At 37.9% G+C, this 27,931-nt stretch overlaps 1 protein-coding gene across 2 annotated transcripts in view; it reads left to right on the forward strand.

Annotated features, from left to right (window-relative positions):
* LOC137284937 (follistatin-related protein 5-like) overlaps positions 1–27,931 on the forward strand; it is a 106,467-nt gene that overhangs the window by 56,107 nt on the left and 22,429 nt on the right. For both annotated transcript variants that reach the window (XM_067817006.1, XM_067817008.1), the window contains exons 3-4: positions 8,611–9,454; positions 9,803–10,018. In XM_067817006.1, coding sequence (XP_067673107.1) covers positions 8,611–9,454; positions 9,803–10,018 — 1,060 coding nt within the window. The remainder of the gene's footprint in view (positions 1–8,610; positions 9,455–9,802; positions 10,019–27,931) is intronic.

Raw genomic sequence — 27,931 nt, forward strand, 5'->3', positions numbered from 1 at the left:
CATTATTTTTATCATGGGGCGATTTGATAGCCTAGTGGTTAAAGCATTGGGTCATCACAATCAAGGCTCAGGTTTGGCTCTCCACATGGGTACAAAGTGTGAAACCCATTTCTGCACTCTCCAGTTAGGATATTGCTAGAATATTGCTGAAAGGGGCATAAAACCATACATACTCACTCAGTAACTCTGTATCATGTGAAAGCACTTGGGTCATTGCCCATAGTGAGTGAGTACTGTTTCTGGTGATACTGCTGGAATATTGCTTAAGCCAGAGCGAAAGAATGCTCACACAGACAACTCACTTTCGCACGTTACCTTCAATTCAGAAGCTGGATCGTTTGATAGATTTTTTGTGCATTATAAATGAAAGCAGCGAGACATTTACAGGCTTTCCCCAAGGGTGAAAATAACACCAGAACACCTACGGAGCAAGAGCACACAAATCATCTCATACAAATGCTAAAAAGTGAAACCATTATCACTGTATTTCTCCAAGCGTTTAGAAAGTATTACCCATGGATTTTGCCAGTAACAGATCGAGTTGTGAAAAGAGTGATTTTTTTAATGTCTGTATTGGAAACATCATGTCTTTCCATTAGTTATTCAGAAATTGTTTCTTTACCAGGAAGACTTTTTTTTGAGAATCACTCAGATAAACACAAATGTTTTTCGTGAAGATGTCAAAGATGTACCTGGCTTACAATGATATAGTATTAAAATTTATAAAGTATTTATTTTAGAAATGAATTTGTGGCCATTTCAACAAATGATTAGAATCTGATGAAAACTGACCTTTTGGTATCCATGTAAGTTACAAAATCATGTAATTTTCAAACCTTTGAAAATAAAATCTTTTTAATCCAAGTTGTTTGCCCTCTATTTTGGTCCCATTGCATTTTTTAAAGTTGGAACAGCAAAGAAACATTTCATTTTAAGATTTCCTAAATAAGTATACTGGATGCGAATATTGTGGAACCAAGCAGTATTTAAATGGAAGATTTATTCCTGTTTCAAATATATTTACTGACTATCAGGGGTAGGCAGGGTAGCTTAGTGGTTAAAGTGTTTGCTCATCATGCTGATGGCCAGTGTTTGATTCCCCATATGACTACACAATGTGAAGCCCAATTCTGGTGTGTCTGCCTTAATATTGCCAGAATATTGCTAAAAGCAGTGTAAAACTCAACTCAAAACCTAACTCACTCACTCACTATTGACTTTCTGACACAAATGGAAAGGTGAGCTACAGAATCGCAGATTTTGAACACTGAAGGAATATAAACCCAGATCTTTGTGTTCTTTCTACTGTCAGTGATGTCGATGTGACACAACTTTTGTGATCTATTCACAGATTGATATTGCATTTGTTGCTATGGTTACGAAACAACTGTTGTGAGTGTTTCATAATAATGTTTGTTCTGCTTTGAAATGGTAAAGTTGTGAAACAAATGGATGATTCTGAAAATATTTTTTCAAATGTTAGACATGCAATCATGGCTATTAGAGCAGGGTTTGATCAATTTTTGACTGTTGCATTTATCAAAGACTTTAATGAATCCTCAAGTGTGCTTACTTTTCAGTTTAAAGAGAAAACAGGATAAATTGACCATTTGTTGTTCGGAGAAGGCAGCCATTGATTTCGTGGCATATTGTTATTGTCGTTTTTCTCAGAGATAATCTCTTGCTGAAAAATCAATAAAGAAATTGTCCGATGAAAACTGTGGTATGGGCTGGAGCAGGCTGCCGGCAACTGGCCTCCGTGTAGAGACATGAGTTAGATCATGATTATGTGCAGTCCTTGCTTCTGCCTCATGGTTTTATTGCTGCAATGTATTACGTGAAGAGAATTACTGCAGTTTACACAGACTATCATTACATGGGCCCATGATAACATTGCAACATTGCTAAGTACCACTCTCTGCATCTTACTGTACTATGGGACGCAAACTGAACCCAATGTATTTTTGACTTAAAGAGTTGTTTTACATGCATGGTATCAAAGGTGAAATCACATCTTACTGTACTATGGGACGCAAACTGAACCCAATGTATTTTTGACTTAAAGAGTTGTTTTACATGCATGGTATCAAAGGTGAAATCCTTAGAAATATGTTTTGTATTCTGATGTTGAGGGCATTCAGTAGTAGATGAATAGCAGATGTTGCAGTTTTGTGTAGTGCTATTGAATGCATGCCTGGTCCTTATAATAGATAACTCTTACGAAAATTCGACCTCTATTATATCACTGCCGTAAAACCTGTACATACATGTCACCGCGGTCACATTTAAATGAAACTCCAGATTTTCAACTGCCATTTTCATAGCTGTTGACTGTACACAACTGGTTGTACCCAAAATGGCACCTTTAGTCTTCAGCTATTTCCATGTCAAAAGAGGGAAAAACTCGGAAATTCAGTGTTGCTGTAGTCACAAATACAGGATTTATGGTGATGATGTTCAAGCACTTACATCAGAATTATGTAATGATGATCACTGTTGTTCAGTTACTGAACATGATGAATAGATCTTGTCCATCAATTTTTGTCCTTTGATTAACTGAACGTTTTTATTTACACAAACATTTACAATGAATTCATAGGTTGCTCCTGCTTTGATCTCTTGCACACAAGAGGTTGTACAGATTATGGTAACAAAGAAACAGTGTACAGTTTGCAACATATGTCATATTTGGGATTTCACGGCACGGCTCCCACGGCCGAAAGCTATGATTACACGATGCCATTTAGAAAGTGGTCAAATGCAACATATGTCATATTTGGGATTTCAGGGCACGGCTCCCACGGCCGAAAGCTATGATTACACGATGCCATTTAGAAAGTGGTCAAATGCAACATATGTCATATTTGGGATTTCACTTTCTTAGTAAAGTACAAATTCTAGAAATCCCAAAATATGACATATATTGCATTTGACCACTTTCTAAATGGCATCGTGTAATCATAGCTTTCGGCCGTGGGAGCCATGCCAATTTACACTCATCAGAGGAGTACACCAAGTACGCAGTCTAGACTACCAGTTGTCCGACTTTCATTTTTGTGGGAGTCGCGGTGGCTGAGCGGGCTAGGCAGCTGACTTTGTGTGCTGGCGATTAGGTGCCTGACTCTGAGGGTGCGGGTTCGAATCCCGGATGGGACTCAACCGAAAAAAGTACTAGAATTTGTACTTTACTAAGAAAGTGAAATCCCAAATATGACATATGTTGCATTTGACCACTTTCTAAATGGCATCGTGTAATCAGTGTAAAGTTTGACGGGTGAAAACTTTAAGATCAGTTAGCCTTAATAAATGAGGTGCCATACTCCATACCCTGGCCACTGCATTAATCCACTCTAAGAACCAATGTCCGAACATCAACTGTGGAAATTAGTGACCATTGATGAATTAATCTGTGCCGAGGGTGATGTTTACATTGTCTGATGCCTCGACCAGGGAACAGGATGGTAGTAATAGTTCTCATTGAGTGCCCATCACAGGCATTTGGCCCATGTACATGGTTAAGGATCTGGGCTTACGTTGACTGTTAATAACAGTAACTGTTGCTCTTGAGGCCCTGAAAGGCACCTGCCATAGGGGATATAACTTTGTATCACATACTCATTAACAAGCCCTTGTATAGTATCACTTAAAGGGGCCTTTGAAAGAAATGTTATACAGGCATAAAGGCCTATAGTTCTGATATTTAGGACTTTGTGCATGTTTTATATTTAACATGACTTTTAAGGAGACAAATGGTTTGTTCTTTTGTAAATGGGATAAGTTAATTGTTTTCTATGCTTTTAGATCATAGATCACCTAGTGGACTATGTTTCAATAATGCTCAATGAGTATGTCTTTTGTCTATCTTTTATGTATTTTTAACAAGTTTGGTACTCTGATTTAAAACAAATGTGACCAAATGGCGTATTATGTACACTTAAATACATCTATTTCATAGGAGTAGTATTGTTGTAAATAAATTACATACCATTTTGGTTTAGATCATACAATTTAGAAATGTGAACATTTTAATATTTCTCATCAATTTAGAAAACAAAATCTTATTGCACATGAATGTCACTGTACTTCTGGTGGTGTGTGGTCCTGTGCACAGAACTCAGGTCATAGATCAGTTGAATTAAGCAACTTTGGGTGTGGAGAGTCCTTGGATGGGTAACCATCTGTGGTTGCTTGATGCTTGATAATTTGTAGGACCTCAGTCCTGCCCCATAGTGATATACATGTGATATATGTGGACTCACCTTAGACCCATGAGTTTGTTCAAAATTGCCTGTCTTCACCCAACAGAAAATGAGAAACTGATGCAATCAGTCATGAGACTATTAATCCAACAGGCAGCTAGGGTTATCTGGGGTAATAATAATCAGATTGTACTCTAACAGGATATGAAGCCTGCAAAGGCTCATTATAAATATTCTTCTTAATATTGTTTGTCAATCTTGAAACCATCCACAATGAAGATATGTAAAACCCATATTTTTCCCCTTTTTAGACATTTTGAACATGAATAGACTTCTGTCATCGTAAAGCTCTTTTGTCAAGACAGCAAAGTACTAGTTGCTGTAAATACTGACATTTTAATCAAATGGAAATCTGGTGACTTTATCTTGGCTAGTACAACACAGAGTAAGACAATAACATGTTGAAAATGAAGCTGCACGAACTGAGACTGAAATATCCCATTAACGTCCTGTAATTATATGACTGTAGTCATCCTTGGGGCTCTACTTCCATTGCTTATGTGGAAATGTCAAAACAAATTAAGGTGATTGTATTTCACCTGAGTAGAGGCTTTAGATGGAGTGTTGGTAAATGTAGTTACCAGCTACAGTTATCATTTGTTTTCAAGGTCTTGTTTTAGCTACCTCTGTTTTTCAGTCTGCAACCCTATAGCTCACTGTGCTCATTCACTGGGAAAATGTAAGTCAGTGCAGTGTCTGGCAGTGTTGTTTGTGAATCCCACGAGATAACCTTGTCATAGATATCACTTATGTATCAATATTTGTAGGTGAATAATGCCGCTGTATGGATCATAATGGGCACTTCAGTGTCTCAGGTCAAATTGTATCTGTTCTTGTTGTGTTTCTGTGGAAGCAAGCCTGTAATTGTCCTCTAACTATACTAAGTGCAGGTCCATCGACCCAGGTGCCTGTCTGGCTATGTGACTAACTAGCAGCATTCCAACATTTGCCCTTGAATTAATGGAAGCAGTGGTTGAGCTAAGAGGCTTTCGGGTGCCTGTGAGAATAGGTCTGTCACATACTCATTGTGTGAACAGCTTCACTTTGTGTCATTGTCTTATTTGGGTGCTCATTCTTTCGATCACTTAACTAGGTAAAATTTGTGGACAATTTTGTAGTTATAACTCATCCTGAAGACAGTGTGGATATAGCATGAGTTCTTATCAGAGGTTTAATTTTTGCAGACAGTTTGCTGACTGGGTTGGATTCAGGTGTGGGTGTGCTAGAAACATGTTGTCATGGATTCCAGTCCTGGTTTCACTGTTTGCTTCTAGGGTTCCCAGGACCAGAACTATGGACTTGTGGTTTTCATAATCATGTGAGCCCAATATCTTTTGGGTTTTTCTTCTGCTGTAGACTGACATGCATTGATGTATCTGAATACTGTTCAGAGCAATGTCTCTCTCTCTCTCTCTCTCTCTCTCTCTCTCATTCACTCACTCATTCACTCACTCACTCACTCACTCATTTACTTACTTATTTTGTTGACCACTCACTTAACTACTCAACCCACCTACCGCCTTACCCACACACTCATGTATTAGTGTACATAGTCAGATATACAACTTACAGCTATTGTCTGTACTTAGACTTCCATTGTTAAAGATGCATGATCCTGTTCGATGATGTCAGGACATGCAACATTGACTAGGGAGAGGAGATGAAGACCATTACCTGACAGTGATTTATACTGAAGCAAGATAGTCGCTCCTTTGATATGTAACACCCAATTCCAGAGGCTATTACTGCAGACAGACATAACACACAGATTGAGTGTAGCTAGCTTCCAATGCAGACATGGTAGATTTCAGGTCACAACTGCTTGAGATGAGTCTCTGATGTTGTTACAGGAATAATAGTGTACCTCGATCATCCATCCATTCCGTTGCTAAGGAGACTTGAACATTATTAAAATGGATAATAGAAAAGTATCTGTCTACCAGAATATATGGGCAAAATGGTTTGCTCTATGTAGATTGCACTTGGAAACATTAGTAAACAAAAACCTGACTTATAGTGATTAGTTTTGGTTGCACACTACTTAAATGTAACACCTTTTATATATGATTTGAAGCAACAAAGTCATTCAGTAATTAGAAACCTGTACAAATAGTCCTTGGTGAATTTCCAGCAACATCAGGAACGAGAATTTCGAAGCTCCCTTAGCCCTAAGATAGCCTTAAGTGCCATACATTAACATTGGCAGAGTGAGCTCCGAAAATCTAGGCCCATGGGTTTATGACTTACTATTTAACAGTGATGACCCCAGGTGTTCCAAAAAAGCAACATCTTGCTCCACCAATGTCAGCGTCGCCAACACATGCAAGGGCTAGTCAGTTGTTCACAGAAAACAGCATGGAATCATATGAGTACAGCCATAATTCAGAACTTGACTTGATCTCTGAATACTTTCTGTGTGGTTAACCTTTCTCAGAAAAGATGAAACCTGCTTCACATACCAGGTGCCCACCATAACATCAGTGATGGTTTAGCAGTGGAAAGTTTGAAGAAGTTTTCTTGTAAATCATTCCTTCACAACAGTCAGTCAACCAGTGTCTGCTTGACCCATGAGAACGTATAGACATTCATTATTTCTTATAGGCTAATGAAAACATAAATGCTGTCTATTCTATTTTGTGTTTAGTTTTAGATAATTTCATGACACTTTGATGGCTAAGTTGCATGTTTTGGACATGCAAGAATCCCGTGATTTCAGTGTAGAGTCTGAATTCATCCTCACAGCCATGCTTGTGGGTTCCCACTTTGTTCTTTCAAACCTGATAAGGGGTAATGGGGTAGCCTTGTCGTTTAGTGTTTGCTCATCATGCTGAAGGTCTGAGTTTGATTCCCCACATGGGTGCAATGTGTGGGGCCCATTTCTGGTGTCCACCACTGTGATGTTGTGGAATATTGTTAAAAGTGACATAAACCCGAACTGTTCAAATTGGCATTGTATCCAGTTCATTTTCTCTCTCAAATTTGGATAAAGTGATGGCTCATCATACCGAAGACCCGGGTTCGATTCCCCACATAGGTGCAGTGTATGAAACCCATTCTGGTGTCCCCATCGTGATATTGCTGTAATATTCATTAAAAGTGATGAAAATCAAACTCACTGACACCTCCCACGTTACATTGACATGTTTTGAATGGAACACATTTCAAATTGTTATACCCATCTTATTCTCTTTCTCAATTACATTCCTTCGAAGTTGAAATTTAGTTCAAATTTGTTCAGTGCCTATAAAAATAAGTTCATCATTCACTGATGCAAGCAGCAAGACCCCTCATGACGAACCTCTTGAAAAATATGTTCATTTTCTTGTGGCCATTCACATTTTTAAATCATCACTTGTCTTAATTCAATTTTCTCTCAGGCACTTCCTCTGATGGAATTTGTTTGTATGGCGGAATCCAGTAATGATTTAGAAAAAGTATTTGCAAGAGAAGCCAGTAGCTAATGACTTTGAATGTTTTGTCTAATTTCTCTACATTATCAGTTCCAATCTCAAGATCATTACATCTTGGTTAAAAAGACTTTTATAATAGGATGGATAGGGAAAAAATATCAGAACATTTTGTTGCAATAAATTTTATTGTCACAGGGAAAGGTTGTCCATTTGTTAAGTGACCTTGTGAGTAGAATCAATTAGATATTGCATAATGATATCTCCTCAGAAGTTTGAATCAGGACAGACTGTAACAGCCTGTTCAAATTATGTTTTCCATGCCAGGCATTTAGTGGCTATTTAAATCAAGAAATATCAGATTATGCATTTTTAGTAAAACATTGTTGCCCATACAAATGTTCACGTCAAGCTCTGGAATCATGCTCCTAAACACCATACACAAAAGAAAGAATACTATTCTAGGAGACGAGAATGAATTTTCCTTTATTTTGATAAATGCCTCAGAAGTATCTGAACTTTATTTCTGAACTTTCTTTTCTGAAAGTAATTGATAGTATGAATATTTTTAGGTTATGAATATAAATATAACAGAATAAGAATATGAATTTTCTTCCATGTAATTTTCACTGAATTGACGTACAGTGTATCAACAATCCAAGATCATGCCAAAATGAATGAGAGGTTGAATATTGCTCAAAAACACATCAGCAATTTTACGACCGTTCAAGATCACGTCCATTGAGTTCTGTTTCAAGTATTGTAGACATTTTTGTCATTCAAGGTGTTACATAGGCATGAGATGCCTTTAGAAAGAAAGTTGCTCACAAGAGTTTGAAATACGTTTAAGTGACATAATTTCACCCCAAGCTCTACATGTGTATTTTAGGATTTTTACTAATACGATTGAGAGCAAATTTCATGTATGTATTTAATGTTGACAGAAAAAGGCTGTGAAGAATTGGTGGGACGAGGACTGGAGTCAGTGGTTCGGAGAAGACAACCAGGATTCCAAAAAGTCAGAAAACCATGTGGCAGATAACCAACACAGCAAGATCACGGATCCTGCAGGAAAGGCTGTGAAGCCCAAAGACTCTGTTGCAGCACCCACCCCTTTCAAGGCAAAGGGTGAGAGTGTTAAGCCTCTACCTAAACACCAGCAGCCACATCTGTACAATCCCTCAGAGGAGAAAGGATGGGACTCTAAGTATGATGCTGACTACAACAAATTTGTGGATGATGAGGAAGATGTGAACGATTACAGTAAGGACTATGATGATATTGAAGATGAGGAGGAAGAAGATGATCTGGACTCCTTTGAGGAGGACTATGCAGACTCTGCAGAAGACATTGATGAAGATGAGGAGGAAAAGGATTATAAGGAGATCGATGAAATGAATGCCAAAACTGAAGCTCCCAAGGCTGAAGTCAACATGGTGCATGATGACACTGCTCCTGTCCAGAAGGGAACGACTTTCCGCAGCTATGGCAACGACATGGCGATTGCACCCATTGAGAAGCATGTTGATGAGAAGCAACTGGCTGAGCAGAAGGAAGTATCCAAGGAGAAGGTAGTGAACACATTCCCGGATGTCAATGCACATTCTGTAAAGAAGGACCTGATGAATCCTGCTTACCTGAAGGAGTATGCTAAGACCAAGCCCGATCTGAAAACCAGTCCCAACCCGCCTCCCCCTGATCTGGTTGATGGTAAGATGACTATGGTGACACCCTCAGGGAAGAAACCAGTCAAGGAAGAGAAGACATACATCCAGTCGAAGCCTCTAGGTGAGTGTATATACTGCCCTTGAGACCTGTTGCCTTCTGACTTTCCTACCACATCAACCTGTCACCCTGTGGATTTCATTGCATCCCAATAGTGTAAAAGTGTTCTTATTTTGTTAAGCGCTGAATTGTGTGGTCCATACTCAAGTGAGTGAAGCATTTTCCCTTATTGCTGAAATCTGGAGTATTGTTCAGTATTGTGTTACGGATCAAACAAAACAAGAAAATGAAAAATAACTATTCAGCCTGTTTCTACTTCTGATCCTGTCTGGATCCTGTGTTAAACATAAGGACTGAATGTACTTATTAATTCTTTCCTCATGACATCCTATGTGTCGTTACTTGTTTCAGCTCTCTGTCAGTCAAATTCTGATTGCCGAGTTGGTCGCATGTGTCATGACAAAGTCTGTGTGTGTCTTGGCATTGAAGGCTGTCAGGGTCATTACAAGCCTGTTTGTGGGTCTGACAACAACTGGTACCCAAGCCACTGTGAGCTCCACCGCAGTGCTTGTGTAAGTGGCGAACACATCAAGATTGACCACACTGGGTTCTGTTTCAAGATCAAAGGTATGTTGATGTTTAACAATGAAAATAGAACTAACATGATGTGCAGTTCGTTTGAATGATCTTGAATTTGGTTGCTTTCTTCATTTTGATTTCTAAGGATATGCCTTGTGTTGACCTAAATCGGATTACATTTTGCTACATCTCTCCATGGCAAGTCTATATTGTGGACCAACAGTTTTGTACTAGTAATGTATGTGTGTTGCAAGATATGAATTCAGAGCAAGTTTTTTTGTATAGGAATTGTGGTGCAAGAATTCGGAACACTTTCATACCATTATCACAAATGTGTGGCCAGGTCAGAACTCAGACCTGGGTTTGATTCCCCACATGGGTATTATGTGAGAAGACCATTTCTGGTGTCCCCCGCTGTGACATTGCTGAAATATTGCTAAAAGATTCAAAGTCACTCACTTACTCATATATCTCAACATGAACTTTCATAAATACTATTCAGTTTAGCCAGATCTGCAAAGCAACAGTTGTGACACTTCATTGCCTTTTAAATTGCTTGCAAAACCTATGAACAATATCACATGTCATGAGTTGGATACTGTTTGAGACAAGCATATAGTTCACTCAAATGTTTTTGAAGATTGATTTGTTATAAGAATGTGATGCATGTTTCATTGTGACATGTTTTATGCTAAGTTGCCTGAAGGTTAAGGAAAACGTTTGAGCGTGGGATCTGGAAAAGTCGATAATACAACCAATCTTTGTTTGAGCTTTGACACAATTCACATCGTTATTATCCCATGAGACATGAAAGATTATAGAGCACTGCCTTAGTGTCTTGGTTACAGGGAAAGGTACTTATCAATCACCAAGGTGACAATGCTGGAAGATGGTAATAAAATCATCCACAATGTCTTTGAGGCTCTTAGGCTGAATACAACTTGCTCATGTTAAGAAATCTACCTGGTGAAGTGCAAATTTTGATGAATAGTTTTTTAATGATTGTAACTACTGATTGTGAATTGGGATGTATGTATAAAGAATTTGGATAAAGAACTTGATGTAAAGAAGAGTTGACATTTATAGTGAAAGTTCCTAACATTAAGGAAAAGTTTTGGGGCACTGGACCCCCCCCCCCCCTCCCTCTCTCTCTCTCTCTCTCTCCCTCTCTCTCTCCCTCCCCCTCTTCCTCCCCTCTTCTCTCTCTCATGAGAATTTATCAACCAGTTAACAAGATAACAAATTTGTTTAATTTTTCTTCTTTAAGTGGATTCAAGATGAAACCTCTGTAATGTTTACTAGCCCAAATATATGGACTTCTCCAAAAAGCGTTAAAATCTAGATGAAGCTCCAGAGCTAGTAGGTATGTGAGTTCTGTCCCTGTAAGTGCCAAGACTTTCAGTGTCTTTGGTAATGTATGGGAATGAAGACAGCTGTAGACTGTGACTCAGATGCATTGATTATCTTTGTGTAGGCTTTTCAAGAGTGGGAGTTAACAAGGCACTGGCACCACATGTAAGGGTATTGCTGGACATGAACGTTGCAGACACAGATAGAAAAAAGGGATCATTTACAATCCCTACATACTAGAAACATAAACGTTACTGAAATCCACCTATTTGCAATGATTATCTATAATAATGTGTGCCAACACTATTACACTATTATACTATTATATTATTACTCTATTACACTATTACACTATTACACTATCACTCTATTACTCTATTACACTATTACTCTATTACACTATTACTCTATTACTCTATTACACTATTACACTATTACTCTATTACACTATTACACTATTACTCTATTACACTATTACACTATTGCACTATTACTCTATTACACTATTACACTATTACTCTATTACTCTATTACACTATCACACTATTACACTATCACTCTATTACACTATTACTCTATTACACTATTACACTATTACTCTATTACACTATTACACTATTACACTATTACACTATTGCACTATTACTCTATTACACTATTACACTATTACTCTATGACACTATTATACTATTACACTATTACTCTATTACACTATTACTCTATTACACTATTACTCTGTTACACTATTACACTATTTATACTATTACACTATTACTCTATTACACTATTACTCTATTACACTATTACACTATTACTCTATTACACTATTTCACTATTATACTATTACTCTTTTACACTATTACACTAATACTCTATTACACTATTACACTATTACACTATTACACTATTACACTATTACACTATTACACTATTACACTCAACACCATTATACTAACCATGTGTGTAATACAGCCTGCCACAAGAGCGGAGAGACTCTACACACTTGACTCTTTCAGGGACACAACTGAAGACCTCTTTTCTTACTGCATGTTGTAAGCATACAATTAGTAATGGATATATGAACATTACAAAGTGTCCTGTTATTATTATTTAATATACCACCATATCACTTTCAGCTTAACATTATTATTGTGCAGGTACAAGAAGTATTGATCTGCGGTTGTAATTGTAACTTCTCATTTTGTGGCAGTGGTAATCATGGTAGTCTCTTTGCTATTCCCTATGTGACTATGTGCAGGATGTGTGTATTTAGTAACCAACATTTGCAGAATGATATTCTCATGGCAGGAGAAGGTGAGAAAGATCTGAGAAAATATTGACATCTCTTTTGTGGCATCTTCATTGGTCAAGATGCTGCAGGTATATGCTAGGAAACATCAAAGGGTGTTAAATGAAGACTTATGTTATTGGTCAAGATGGTTGTTGAGTTGTGTGTTGCTAGCCCACATGAGAGTGTGATACTAGGATTTACCTCTTATGTTGCAAGATGGTACAGTTTCATGCAACAAAACCACCTATGTGTGTGATGGAAGGTTTATCTCACTGGTCAAGATGCTGCAATTTCATGCTACAAAACCATATGCATGTGTGATACAAGGATTTATCTCACTGGTGAAGAAGCTGCAGTGACATGCAACAAAACCACCTACATGTATGATACAAGGATTTATCTCACTGCTCAAGTTGCTGCAGGTTCGTGCAACAAAATCACCTACATGTGTGACTCGAGGATTTATCAAGTTGCTGCAGTGACATGCAAAAACCACCTACATGTATGATACAAGGATATTTACCTCACTACTCAAGTTGCTGCAGTTTCATGCAACAAAATCACCTTTGTATGTGATGTAAGAATTTATCTTACTGGTAAAGTTGCTGCAGTTTCAGGCTACAAAACCACTTGTGTGTGTAATGCAAGGATTTATCATGATTGTCAAGATTTTGCAGTTTCATGCAACATAACCAGAAGCAGAGGTGACCTGAGTCATAACTGGAACAAAACCCATCGTAGATTTAGTTTATTGTCATTGATGTGGCTGATGCAGATGCATACGAAGTGCAAAGGGGAATAAATTATGGTTTTCAAGGCTGATTGCAATGTTAAGTCCTGAATCCATGACAATTAAGGTGCTACACAGCACAGTTCCAACATCGTCATGTGTGCATGCCAATTACTTTTTATTATGCTACAGTAAGCTGCACATTAATGGGAGGGTTATTAGAGGTTCGATTGTCTGTGTTTATCAGGTACCATGAATTATGCATGAAAATCATCTATGTTAGGAATTCATCCCAGTGGCTGGTATTGGTGAGGAATAGTGAACACGAGGTATCGATTATTGTTCCTGTCATGTGTTTTTTAGTCGTCAGCTAAATATGTACATAATTCATATTTGCTGGTGTTGGCATCATGACAAGGGTGTATATTACAGCCCTTGAAATGTTGCTGTACTTGCATGGCCCAAGCAACATTCTTCATGGTGAACATATTATTTGCTCAGGTGAAATTAGTCTATTTTTATGCATCATTATGAGTACTAGTGACTTGTGATGCTATTGAAAGGCCAGAATACTGCGCTTGTGAAACAGGCACTTTATGCAAATTATCTTGTGAGTGGTGCTAGTGGTATTGGAGGTCAGTTGCTGCTGTCATCACAGGCTGTTAGTGATGTATTCATAATAACCTGTTTTGCATTTTAGTCCAGTGCCATCTATTTCAATATTTAACCAAGACTGTGGCATTGACATGATATTAATACTTAATAGGCTGCTTATCAATGAATGTAGTATGACTGACTGAAGAGAATGGGGTCAGGTGTTAAAGTTTTCATTAAATAGCTTCTGTCACTGGTTCCAAGATGAATTGGAAGATTTATGATATTATAAATAGGTAAGGTACTGTGGTACATAAACTGATTTTTAGGTTGGATGGAAGGACATTGCTATTTGGGCTCGATGAAGATTTAGAGATGAATGATCATTAACTAAATATCGACTGATTATTGATAAACATTGGAGAAGAATATTGGAGGACTTTAAGAAGAAGTACCAAAACAGTTTGAAATCAACATATTTCACCTCAGCAGTGACTAGTGACATATTTGTATGATAGTTAAGAAACTTTGGTCAGTATTTTTGAACTTCTTTTATGGTATTTTGCAGACAGTGTTATTGATTTGAGTGAAACATAACTTAGCCCTTGGTGGATTTTGTAGTGAGATGTGAATAAAGAATTTCTGTTTCAGAAGTAGTGAAAAAGACCTTGTATGTCCTAGAGTGTGTATATCACATTAAGGAAAGGTCTGTTGTGAAGTCAAGAGATAAATATGCATGTTTGATGCCTAAGTACTGGGTTATCAAAAGGGTAGTATTTTTAGAATTTGGTGGACTTGATTCAGGTAGTTGTGCTGAAAAAATGATGGAGTGTACTGTCATGCTGACGCTGATTGGCCAATTATCATCTCTAATGTACATGTATATGTCATTGGGGTCGTGAATACAACAATCTGGATCTTGAAAGTGAATTTTGAGAAATGAGTGATTTGAGACAAGAAATGTTGTGAGTGTCATCCAAAAGGCAGTTCTGAGATAAATGAGATGAGCAGGGAATTGTGTTTGAAGAGTGAAGGATACGATTTGTATGTGAGAGGATGGATGGGTAGATGTCCATTAATGCCGTAGGTGGAGACGAGGCAGCTGCTGGCCAATGGGTACAGACATTGCTGTGAGATGAAGGGGATAGGGCACAGATAACCCTCATTTGGGGGTGAGATGGATGAGAGGAATAATATGATGGAGACGAGATTACAGTATAAGTGACACAAGAGTTCACATCGTCGTCAAGACCAACTCTTGGTTTGTTGAATTCATGGCTGTGAGTCATGTCTGACAATTTGATTTACTGCAGCAAGTCATCCGAAAGTGAGTTTTGACAATAGAGATGTCATAAGTTCTCAGAGCTTGAGATCCTTCTGAGCAGTTCATGGGCAGTATGGTGGCCTGGTGGTCAAAGTGTTTGCTCGTCATACCAAAGACTCTGGTTCGAATCCCCACATAGTTACACTGTGTGAAGTGATGGATCAAAAACGAAGAGGTTATTTTGATCCAGTTTATGAACCAACTGAAGATATACTGAAGACATAATTTTAATATTTGGTATTTACTGTTGAAATCAACTGGGATGCTACTTGAAGCTTGTGCTCTGCATGAGTTACTAAGTGTCTTTCTAATGCTACCCATGTCTCTGAGGAACATGTTCATTCCGCCAAACTGTCACATTTGTGTATATTACATATTTGTTTATGATGCATCTGACGGCAGTAGCCTAGACCAGAATGTCATACAAAGTGATTTTAGCGCCAAGGCAACGGTAACTACTGAATTAAAAAACGACTTAAGGTAGTCTTAGTGCTAAGGTTATTTTGTACATCACCCAGCTGGATTTGACCAATGGTATCTACCCCTGCATCCTTATAAGTTATGCATTTACTATTTGTTTTGGTGTATATTCGGAAAGAATAGAGATCTGTGGAACATTGCTTCAGATTGCAGTGGGGTCTGTGTTGCTCAGTCATGCAAAAATCAATGGCCCTCCATTTCTGAGCAGTCACTCAACATGTTGGAACAATCTTCTCTCCTCCATGAACAATAGGTTTCAGATTCATCATTGTCACAGGTACAGGGTCACTTCAGCCACATATATCCAATGCTAGGATGCTACACTATCAGATCAAAGGTACTGAGAGGACTTCATCCTGCAGTAAAGGGCACTTTTTCATCATTGTCACTGGTACATGGCTATTTCACCAAAGGTATTCAGAGCTAGGATGATTTACTAAAAGATCAAAGGTGCAATAAGTACACATCCTCATGCTTAAACTTATGATACTCCTTTGGAAAACTGTCCCATGAAGATCCAGGTTAGAGTTGGTCTTCAGCACCCCATGCATCTTGAAATAAGCAACAAGCAAGATCGAGTGTCAACCTCGCTGACTTGGTTAACACATGACATTGTATCTCATCCTGTTAGTTGATGTTCATGCTGTTGATCGCTGGATTGTCTGCACCGGACTCTACACATTGAGGTAGAGAAAATCTGCATAGTGAATCTTTGTAGGCTTCAGATCTGGGACTAGATTTTTGCAGCTCTCTTAGCGCTAAGATAGTCGCAAGTGCCATACATTAACATCAACTTATGTCAGTCTTGGCACTGAGAGAGCCTCGAAAATCTAGGCCCTGGTTGCCATTGTACAAAAAGATCTTAGAGCTAAGGTGATCATAACTACCAAACCTTAATGTGGAGTTACGTGTGTCACAGCGCTAAAGTTGATTTGTATAATGGCACCGAGGACAACTTGCAGACCTGCATCCCTTGGGCATACCAGATACCTTTTAGCATGGGTTCAATCCTGGTTCACTCGATTAAGTTTCTTGGTTTGTCTCTACCCAACACAAGCTTGTGAGTTGATGTTAAACACCTTCATCTTCTGGTATAGCTGGTGCTCCGTTTAAAGGGGCATTTACTCACTCATATCTCATAGGTATTGCAAAACTATACTTTATTTCACATGCTTTAGGGGTAGAACATGCTTAGGTCTAGCTGTAGATCTGATGAACTGGCGTAACATTGTTTAGTTAGCCTGTAGAGTTACTTCCTCATTTAATCATAAAAAGGAAATTAATGTTTTCAAGAGTGGATGATACTTTTCTGGGTTTACAATTTCTTATTTCGGCTGAATATGGTGTTTAGGTGTAGATCAAGTGAAGGTGGTGTTAATATCTGCACCAAAATGTTGCGTTTTGTTGTCATAAAGAAGTTGTATATCTATTGGATTATCGCCCTTGTTTATCATACTAACTCATAAATGTCAGTGTAAAAAGCATATTTTACTTACACTTGGTGTCTGAAAGAATCATTATGAGGTTTTGAACACATTGTCAACACTCAAATGCAGAACAGCTTCACTTTGCCATAAAAACATGCAACAGCTGTTAATATATGCCTATAGAAATGTATTGGCAACTGCTTGCTATATCAATTTCCCCAGTGATATTGGTCCACTGAAATGGATTTCAACATCTGTTCACACCCAGAGTTACAATAAAACTGTGATAAGCAAACAATCGTGTATAGCAGAAACCATTTGATTTTGTAATATTCAATATAATTATTATATGCCTGAGAATTGCATAGTGAAGTCTCCAGGCAAACTTGGAAATGTATTTTTTTAGACTGGTTGACATGATTTTAATGTCAGTCTCACTTTACTTGTCCTCAAATTCGTAGCTACTCATGTTTGAAAAAGAGAGAGATGTTAACTTTCATTATTCCACTCCGATTCGTAGCAAACTTGAAGAACTGATAACTGGTTTATAAGTACAACCTACATTTAGGACTACTGCCTTAAGATGTGTCACAAATGTGTCTTGCACATTATAAGTTGTTCACTGGTCCCTCAGGGGCCAAATGCTCATGTACCCTCAAGGGTCCCGGGGTAGAATAGACCTTCAGCAACCCATGCTTGCCATATGAGGCGACTATGCTTGTCGTAAGAGGCAACTAACAGGATCGGGTGGTTAGGCTCGCTGACTTGGTTGACACATGTCATTGGTTCCCAATTGCGCAGATCGATGCTCATGTTGTTAATCACTGGATTGTCTAGTCCAGACTTGATTATTTACAGACCGCTGCCATATAGCTGGAATATTGCTGAGAGTGGCGTAAAACTAAACTCACTCACTCACTAACTCACTCATGCATGATTCAATGTTATTCGAGGCTAAGAAGTACTACCAATAATACATTGCCTGTAAGCGGGGTACATTGAAAGTAATAGAATAGCGCGTAGCCAATCAGAAAGCGACATTCATGTGTTAGGTAAGGTAAAAAATAATGTCACAGACTGAGGCTGTAGCAGTTGCCTGGGTTGTAGGTGGACTTGCACAATGCCACTGGTTTTAGTACATTGGTAAAAGATACAGGGCCCTGTTCCTCAAAGAGATTGTAGCGCAAAGATGATCATAACACCCATGCTTAAACATAGACTTACGACAGTCAGAGCGCTACGATCTCTTTGTGGAGCAAGGCCCTGTAATATTGTTCTTCAAGTTACATTTTGTTTTTACCATTATTATGTACCATATGATGATATAATATTTGGGTCGATAGTGTTTCATAGTGTTTCTTAAAAGAATGTAATCTGACGTTCATGTTCTGAATATACTTCTTCACACTAATACATACATTATTCAATTTTGTCTGATTATTTTATAAATATAATTTCAAGACTGTTGGAGATCAATGAAAGGTTGAAATTAACTTTATTGTTTTTTATTATTATTTTTATATTTACTTTATTATTTTTTCTCTTATATGCCCTGCAGTAATACTAAATACAAATCTTTAGCCATATATTGGTCTGTGAATGTTTCTTGCTAAAGGAGAGGGGATATTAGATTATTGATCTCTATTTCTTTTTTCTGAAATGTGTCAAATGTTATCAACTTTTTTGTCGTGTGTGAAACAAGATATTTTTGCATGTATTAAGTGATTTGACAGGATGCAAGTCATTACCAGGCCTTAGTATGGTACAGGGCTAAGTTTTGTTAAATCCCAACTGTAGTTTTGAATATCTGTAGATATTCACCATCAATTACCATAGATATTCACCACAGTGTGGTGGTGTATATGTGCATCATGCTCAGTACACCATAGTGGAGGTATTTGTATGCCTTTAATGTGTGTTGAGTATAACCTTTCTTTCCCCCACTATGGAGTTTGCAGGGGGTATTGAAATGCATTCTGTCCATCTGTGTGTCTGTCCATGTGTCTATCCGTGCACATTTATTTTTTCCTGAGGAGAACTTTAAAACTGTTTAATATTTCTTCACCAAACTTGGCATATAGATAGCGCTGCTGGTATCCTGTTGCCTTTTTGGTCAACTGAAATTGGTGCTAGTGTTCTCTTCCAGAGCAGAACTCTAAACTCAACCCGTTCACTATTTCTTCAGCAAACGTGATACAGAAGTTGGTCTAGTGGTGCTATTGGTATTTTGAAATTCTGAATAAGATATTTTTGGCGTTTCCATGGCAACAAGTTTGACTTTGATATGTTTGAAAGTGCTCATTTTTGGAGCAGAACTCTATTACCATTCCCTATTTCTTCACCAAACTCGACACATACATTAATCTAGTGGTGTACTGGTGCCTTTTGGTAATTTAAGAATTCTGAATAAAATACTTTTGGTGTTTCCATGGCAACAATTGAGATTGGTGGTAGTGGTCTTTTCTGGAACAGGGCTTAGATTTTTTAATAAGATAGTCGTACGTTAAAGTTAATGTATGGCAGATACGACTATCTTAGTGCTAAGTGAGCATCGAAAATCTAGGCCCAGAACTCTAAACCTCTTCACAGTTTCCTTAACAAACTTTGCCCATAGCTTGGTCTAGTGGTGTACTGGTTCCTTTTGGTTATTTGAATTCTCATTATAATGTTTTGGCGTTTCCCCACCCACACGTTGATCCATCGATACACAAAGATGAGCACATTTCCCATGTACAGTCACTGTTAAATGCGTTGAAGCTTTCACCATGCTGAAGTGTTTCTTTCACTGGTTGAAACCTGGTACACTGTCGCACAACATTTCAGCTTAAGATATTTTGATGTGTATTTTACTCCTGGAAAGTTAATGGCCAAAAAAGGCTTCTTATTAATTTTCTCAAACATAAGGCTTCAGAGATATTCAGTTTAATAATCTGAAAATGGTTGAAAATTTTATTATGACCGATATGATGTTTCCAGGGTTTCAAGAGGAAATAGTGTTTGTGTCAAATTATAGCAGATATTTTATGACACTTGATGCTTTTTTGTGTGACCATGGCAACAAGATGTATTCTAAGCTGAAATTGAAAACTGATAGCTGCATCTGAGGAGCAGCTCATTTTGAAGTAACTGCAATAGCAGTTTAAATAAGTTTATATAATGAACATGCTTGGAAGGTGGTCAAAACCATGACTGGATTTTCTTGTCTAGTATGCACAAATGATGTAGGATTATGCAGATACAGAATGCAAAAACACACATATATTGCGTCCCTCACCAGGGGTTAAAAAATCCACATGCCCGATGCTCAGGACAAGTCAGTTTTCAATTTGGGCAATCAGATAATGGTATTTTACTTGTCTGAGGACTACTAGATAATTTCCACTTATGGTTTCTAACTGCAAATAAACTTGGATTTCATTTCATATCTGCTCATAATGTAGCTATTACATTTCGCAATATAATAGTAATTAAAAACTATCATTCTTTGAAAGTATATCACTCTTCGATAAATAGTCCAGTAAACATTAACATCAAACGTTGTGTCATAAAATCAGGGCACATGGAAAATTAGTCAGGACGAGTTACTTTCTTGAAGTCACTTGCCCTGTGGAAAGTCGCTTTTAAAAAAAAATATTGAACCCCTGCCTCATATAGTACTATACAATGTAAGACATAACCAAAAACGTAAAGATCATTATAATTAAAGTAATTATTAAACAGTACAGTACAGTACAGTACAGTACAGTACAGTACAGTACAGTACAGTCTGCTACATCATTTCATCACATCACCTGTGAAAGTCTGGGGTAGAATAGGCCTTCAGCAATCCATGCTTGCCATAAAAGGCGACGGCTTGTTTTAAGAGGCGACTAACGGGATCTGGGGTCAGGCTTGCTGACTTGGTCCACACATGTCATCGGTTCCTAGGTGCGCGGATAGATGCTCCTTCTGTTGATAACTGGATTGTCTGGTCCAGTCACGATTAGTTACACAGTCCGCTGCCATAGAACTGGAATGTTGCTGAGTACGGTATAAAATTAAACCCACTCAATTACTTTACATGACTTTCATATTTTATGTAAGGACCCCTGAAATTAGTAATTGTGATGGTGAAGGTACTGTCCTGATACACTGACTCTTCTTACCAACTGCTCCTTCTTCTGCCAGGATAATAATAGTAATTACATTGGAAGTTTCATCTTGCAGTTGTTGTCAGAGATGATTTTATTAACGTTCTCTTAATCAGTTTTGTATTTTCCTGGTATCGTTCCTGATAATTGAGTTATCCTGCAGTCTTGAAAATAAATGTGCATGTTTTCCACATAGGACTGCATACTGGACTGTTATTGTAATTGATTTGTTTTTGTTTTGAAAGATTAGCTTGTTCTGTAGAGGTGCGAGTTATATGATAAATCAGTTCAGGAATTCTAATGCCACGTTACCGTTTTTGTCAGTCAGCAAAATGTGTTACTCTTTTTGCCATTACACCCTGTGATGATAATACTTGAAAATTACCCATTCCCACTACATATCTCAATAACAAATGATGCTAATTGAGTATATGAAGTAACAGATATTTAGATACCTTGCAGTCTGAAGATGACAAACATTTAGATAATAGACCTGAATTGTGTCACGGGTTGTTTCTTCCACCCATTTGTTGTTGCAGTTGTTGCAGCAACATACTGTAAACTGGCCAGAATACTGTGACTGTTTGTCCCTGTTCACCCAGCTGTGAATGGGTACCTCATACGGATGGAAAGCCACAGTGCTTATGGTGGCTGCAAGACTTGTATGATCCCCAGGGAGCTGAGATTAATAAAATGATACGCCATTTGAGATTGACATCCAGTGATCTAGAAAAAACAAAGCGTCTTTGAACAGGTGATCTGGATCATATTAAATGAATATTAAATGAATATGAATATTAAATGAATGCAAAAAACATTCATGTACGTATATCAATAAATCAGCAGTCAATAGTAATGACACTGAATCATCATAACATATGAGTGTACCGATAATACATGGAAGACGGAATGCAGGTTACCATTCGTCAGGTTGTCTCGTACATAATCATGTAGCACGTGGAGCTTCAGGTGGTAAGTTAGATGAAAAACGTAAATTGATGAAAAAAAGTCTCTATTTTGCCAATTGCATATACTTTTTTAAAAAGTTTAAATGCCCTAAAAACATGACATTGTGTCGAACTTATGCTGTCTGGAGAAATTAAACATCTGGATGGGATCACATGATCATCTGGCATTCTATTTTTAACTTGCATTGCAACAGATAGAAGGGGTTGATTTATAAGTTATATACAGTACAATTACGGTGTAGTATACCTTAATCCTACTTAAGGTGTGTTTTTGTTACTAGAGAAATGTTCCCACACCCGCCAAATCCTAATGAACAACCCGGGTGACACTCGTCCCTAGTGTTTTGATGGCTAATTAGCCAATTCACACCAAATGCCTTCCAATAGATTAAGAGTGAAATCACCTAGTCTTGCGGTAAACGATAGTGACATGACACATATACATGCATGTTGCACATATCTTCCCGTCCGGATAACAGGATCATTTTCAGTGGAAATCTATAGGAATGATTTGAAAATTCGCAGCCCACATCTGGAAGCGTGGGGTCCAGTTAACCAAGTACAATTAATGAACGTAAGTTTCGTTTCACATAAAAATTCCTCAGAAGGCGGATATGTGGGGTCCGAGTAAACGGGGTTCGACAGTACTCTGTTACACTATTGGTTCCAGATGAATTCCCATGCTTCAAATACTCAATAATCAGATAAAATTGGCCAGCACACGATGTTTATCGACATTATAAACAAAAAAGTAAACCAAAGGGTTTTACTGTATGTACTCATTCACATTGAGTACAGGTACAGCAGTGAAGTGTCATCAGCTGGACGTTTCAGCTGGTTCCCACGGTAGCATCTGGAGTTGCTCATTTGTGACGTCATTCTGACTTTACGTCACAGTATGATTTGAATAACGCCACCACTGCTGATGACACAACAAAGCGATTGCTTGTGATGTTGCTACATGTTAGTATGCAGTGAATAGTGTTGTAGTGTCCAGGAATCAAATCCCATTTGATCATGTTTTTCAACCAGTCAGATTACAGAACACAGTGACTTGGTTTACAGTTATTGATCATGAAGTGCAGACAATAAACATGACCCAAAAGAGTTGTTTAGTTTTCCATACTTTCCAATCCATTCTCAATTGGTAGGTATTAAAGTATTCATGATTTGATTTATTTGGGGCTAATGGGTAAATTTGACAAATTCCTTATTGGGATTTGTGAATGTGCCCAAAAGCTGGTTAGCCATGGAATTGTGTGAATGAAATTGATAACTTGTGCTGCCCTGAAGGTGATGGAAGTTGGTTTTGTATGAAGAAGATACAATTTCCGCTTTAAGAAGTAATCAATGTATTCAAACCTGTCTGAAACTTGCAAACCACATTTCCAAAAGCTGAAAAAGTAAAATCGGATTGAGTGCGTATCTTGTGGACATTCTGGCACGAGGATGCACTTCCTGTATCTGGCTTTGTGAAAGAAATGTATTAATTGATCACGTTTTTCAGTGTTGTCTTGAAATCAATATGCGCTGGTTTTGAAACGATATCTGTGCTTGAATGGTAATAGGCTGCCCAGGGCCAGGTTGACATCTATGTTTGTCTGAACAGATGGTCAAGTAAGTCGGTCACTGGCGCCAAAGGAACCAGATGTTGGGAGGTCAGTCACCACCAGGTCTTATAATTGAAGTCACATTCTTTGAAGAATCTTGGAGGTCAATTTAGTTTTAGGAAAACTTTCCCTTCCTTAGGCAGGCATGAATTCAATGCCAGTTTACCGATTCTTCTTGACATTAGTAGAGTTGGTTGCAGACAATGCGAAGACCATCTGTCAAGCAAGACCATATTTTAGCGCCATCTGAATAATAATATCTGCATATTGCTAATTACATTCCCGGTAAAACTGGTTGATTGTGTGAAAGAAGATACATAGTCTTTTCCCATTTGCTTTCCAAGGAGCCCATTGTGTAGAAGAATTTGATTTTGTTGGTGAGAGAGGCAGTCAATATTGATCTGTCCTAAATGAAGAAACAGAGCCTTCCCAGTCTCGACTTGGAACAACATGAGGATACCATGTCGCTCTTTTGTCTTTATCTCAGAAATGAAACATACACTTGATATTGCAGAAATGCTGTTTCCATGGAAACAAAGTGACTTCAACAAATTAACCAAATAATTGGTTCCGAAGTTTTCGTAACCTGTCATTAGAGATGTTGATTAGCTCTCTGTAAGAGTCACATGGTCCAGTTATCATATATGTATGCTCAATCACATAATAAAATTGTTTCATATATCCTTGTATGGAATACATTTCTCATATAGCATGGTCATTTGTCAAACATGGTGTGTTCATGTGGTACATTTATGCCTTAATGGAGTATTTGTTAACAGGAGTACATTAGTAGGATATTTTTTTCAAGGAAATAATCGACTCCTGCAAAGAAATTGCATTAGTTCCATCTGTGAAGTACGTTTTTCGGATCATAAATAAATCTGAAGTATTAAGGAGGAGGATTTATTGACTTTGATGTGTTTTTGTTAAGATAAAACTCATAATACGTGGGATCTGCATCTATTTCAGGAGTATCTGTCTAATTAGCAAGTTGTGTTTGTGAACTGGACTGATGCAAAATAATCAGAAAACCAGTTGCATGTTGTATGACAGCTCAAGAGATTACACTGTCATAAACTTTACGTACAGTAGTTTCAGTGCTTGTTAGATCTCTCCTTAATCCCTTCTTTTGATGAATCAGTGATTATGTGATTGCGAATTCTGCTTGATGTTGATATGGCGGCCATTAACCAACTCAAAGCTAGATCTCATCTTCAACAACCTTCTTGTTACCTCAAGGTTCCTTGCCATAAATAGACCCGTGAATGTCCTGGGGTAGAGTAGGCCTTTCTGCAATCCATGCTTGCCATAAAAGGCGACTTTGCTTGTCGCAAGAGGCGACTAACGGCATTGGGTGGTCAGGCTAGCTGACTTGGTTGGCACATGTCATCGGTTCCCAGTTGCACAGATTGATGCTCATTTTGTTGATCACTGGATTGTCTGATCCAATATTCTATCCATATCACGACGGGAGACACCAGAAATGAACTTCACACTTTGTTCCCATTTAGGGAACTGAACCCTGGCCTACCCCATCACCCTGTGAATTTTGGCTTACCTGTATGGACCGTTACTCCAGTATCAGTCATTGGTTTGTCTGATTCACTAATTTGCTTACTGTGGAGATAAATACCTTTAAAACTGCTGTGCACACTGATCCATCCATACTTAGCATAGACTTTATTAACCCAATGATCATCCATCACATATAGTATTCCCAGAAATTATTGAGAATCATGTTGCGTCATGTAACTCATTACGTTTATTAACTTCTGGCGTTTTACTTACATAAACATGTTAAAACATCATCCTTTTACAGTCTCAGTCTTGTTTTAGTACTTTGTTAGACCTCCTCGCTCAGCAATGCATTCCTGAATACGCCTAGGCACACTACCCATCAAAGTTTGTAGGTAATCGTGTGACAGGGTATCCCAATATTGGACCACCTCGGCCTTCATATCTTCAATATTTCTCAGTCCCTTTTGGTTTATTCTGTCGTTCATGACTCCCCACACATTCTCAATTGGGTTTAGGTCTGGGCTGTAACTGGGCCAGTCTAAAACTTGAACATTTTCGCCCGACAACCACTGTTTTGTGTAGCGCGCAGTGTGTTTTGGGTCATTATCATGCTGGAAAATCCAATCGTCTTCATACAATGTTTGTGCTGTCGGAAGAAGGTGACCATTTAGAATGTCAACATATCTTTCTTTTGTCAAGTTTCCCGTGGAAACACACAAAGGCGTCACTCCGCGAGCCGATATGCCACCCCACATGTGAAACTTCGGGCTATGTTTTGGTCGCTGGTAGATAGGTTTGACAGTATCTTTGGTCCAAATTTTCACACAATTAGGGAAAAGCCAAACAGAACCTTCATCCGAAAAGAAAACATTATCCCAATCTTGATTTTCATGAGCCCGACACCAGTTTAAACGTTTTTCCTTTTGTGCATCTTTCATCAACGGCGAGGGTATTCCACGTTTTTTCACATAGTTAAGTCTCTGTAATTCCTGCCTAACTGTTTCATTGCATACCTGAGGACTTCCTCTGCTAATCATTTCATTTCTGATGTTCTCAACACTTTTCAATTTGCCCCTACTCACAATCTGCCCAAGTCTTCGGCGATCCACAACAGTGAATTTCCTAGGCCGACCTGCCCCTGCTTTGTGCTCTATCCCGGTTCCTGTTTGAATATTCTTCAAAGTTCTGTATACTGTAGACAGAGGAATACCATGTCTACAAGCTAACACTTTAGCATCAGCCTCACCCCTTTCAAAATCATCTAGAATGAGCTTTCTTTTCTCTCTTGCTGTAAATTCTGCCATGTCAACACAGGAAGCCGTCTGCTCAGACAAGGGAGATAACTCTTGACGTAATGAGCTGCCTTCTAAGCCTTCAAGGGTTGTCTCCATTATTTAGTATGCTTAGTCCATAGTGAAAGCCCTTTTTCCAATCTTAGCATCATTAGAAAAAAAACAAAGATTTTCTCAATAATTTCTGGGAACACTGTATGCCCGTGTGTCTAGCTGATGATTTTCCTGCCCCATGTTGATTCTGAATGCCATTTTAAATCTGTTTTTAGTGGCTGATTTTATTTTTCTCAAAGCCTGTCAGTGGTCAGAAGAAAAAATAAACTGTTCAATAATATTTTTGTCCAAGTTAGGGATAGTAGTATTTTTATGATTGATATTTCATCAGTGTGTCAATGAATAAATAGATTATTATTCATAATTTAAAAATTTATAGATATTCCTAACTATGTTTGTCCAGTATATAACCCATGTTGCTGGGGCTTCCTTGAGAACAGTGACTCAGTGGTTACTTTGTAAATGAAAAATAATAATAATAACAGGGCTTGATTTAAGAGATGTTGACTTACTTGCACCTGGTGCAACCTAAGATAGAAACCTAGTTGCACCAGACAAATTCCAGATGCACTGCTTTTATTGCAATGTGAAACAAGCAAATATGCTTTTGAATTATTTAGATGTTTTTTTTCAGAAGGTCAAAAATTGACATGGACTTTTGCAAGAACCATGGTACTAAATTGAGGTCTGAATAAGAAATGTTTCGTTTGTAATGTCATTATTATTGCATTTGTCAGAGCATGAAAACATTTAATGGAAGAGAAATGCCATTCCTGATTTATGAGTTCCCAGACAATTGTTTATATGTCTACTGTGTCAATTTTGAAAGTCTTACCAGAAAAACTATCAGTCATGGCTCTTAACTGACTTGAATATTCCGTTGTATTTCACAAAACAGAATGTCTTGCTTAGGATCAAAGGGAAAAATAATAATCCAGTACATGCCATAATACTTGTCGCGAAACAAGTTATCCTAAGACATAGTAGAAATTCAAATGGAACCTTTATCGGCCATGTGAAAAGGGAGATAATTAAGTATTATGACTTGACAAAATATGTTTATTCCTCTTCTTGTGTTGACAAATTCTTTTCCTTTTGGTCATCTCTACATGCACTTTTCAAGCACTATGAGGAAAGGGATGGATAATTTGGTCTATGTCATCTGTGTTATCCTAGTCTTATGTGGATCCATC

The sequence above is a fragment of the Haliotis asinina genome, chromosome 5, assembly GCF_037392515.1.
Source record: "Haliotis asinina isolate JCU_RB_2024 chromosome 5, JCU_Hal_asi_v2, whole genome shotgun sequence".
NCBI classification, from domain to species: Eukaryota; Metazoa; Mollusca; class Gastropoda; order Lepetellida; family Haliotidae; genus Haliotis; species Haliotis asinina.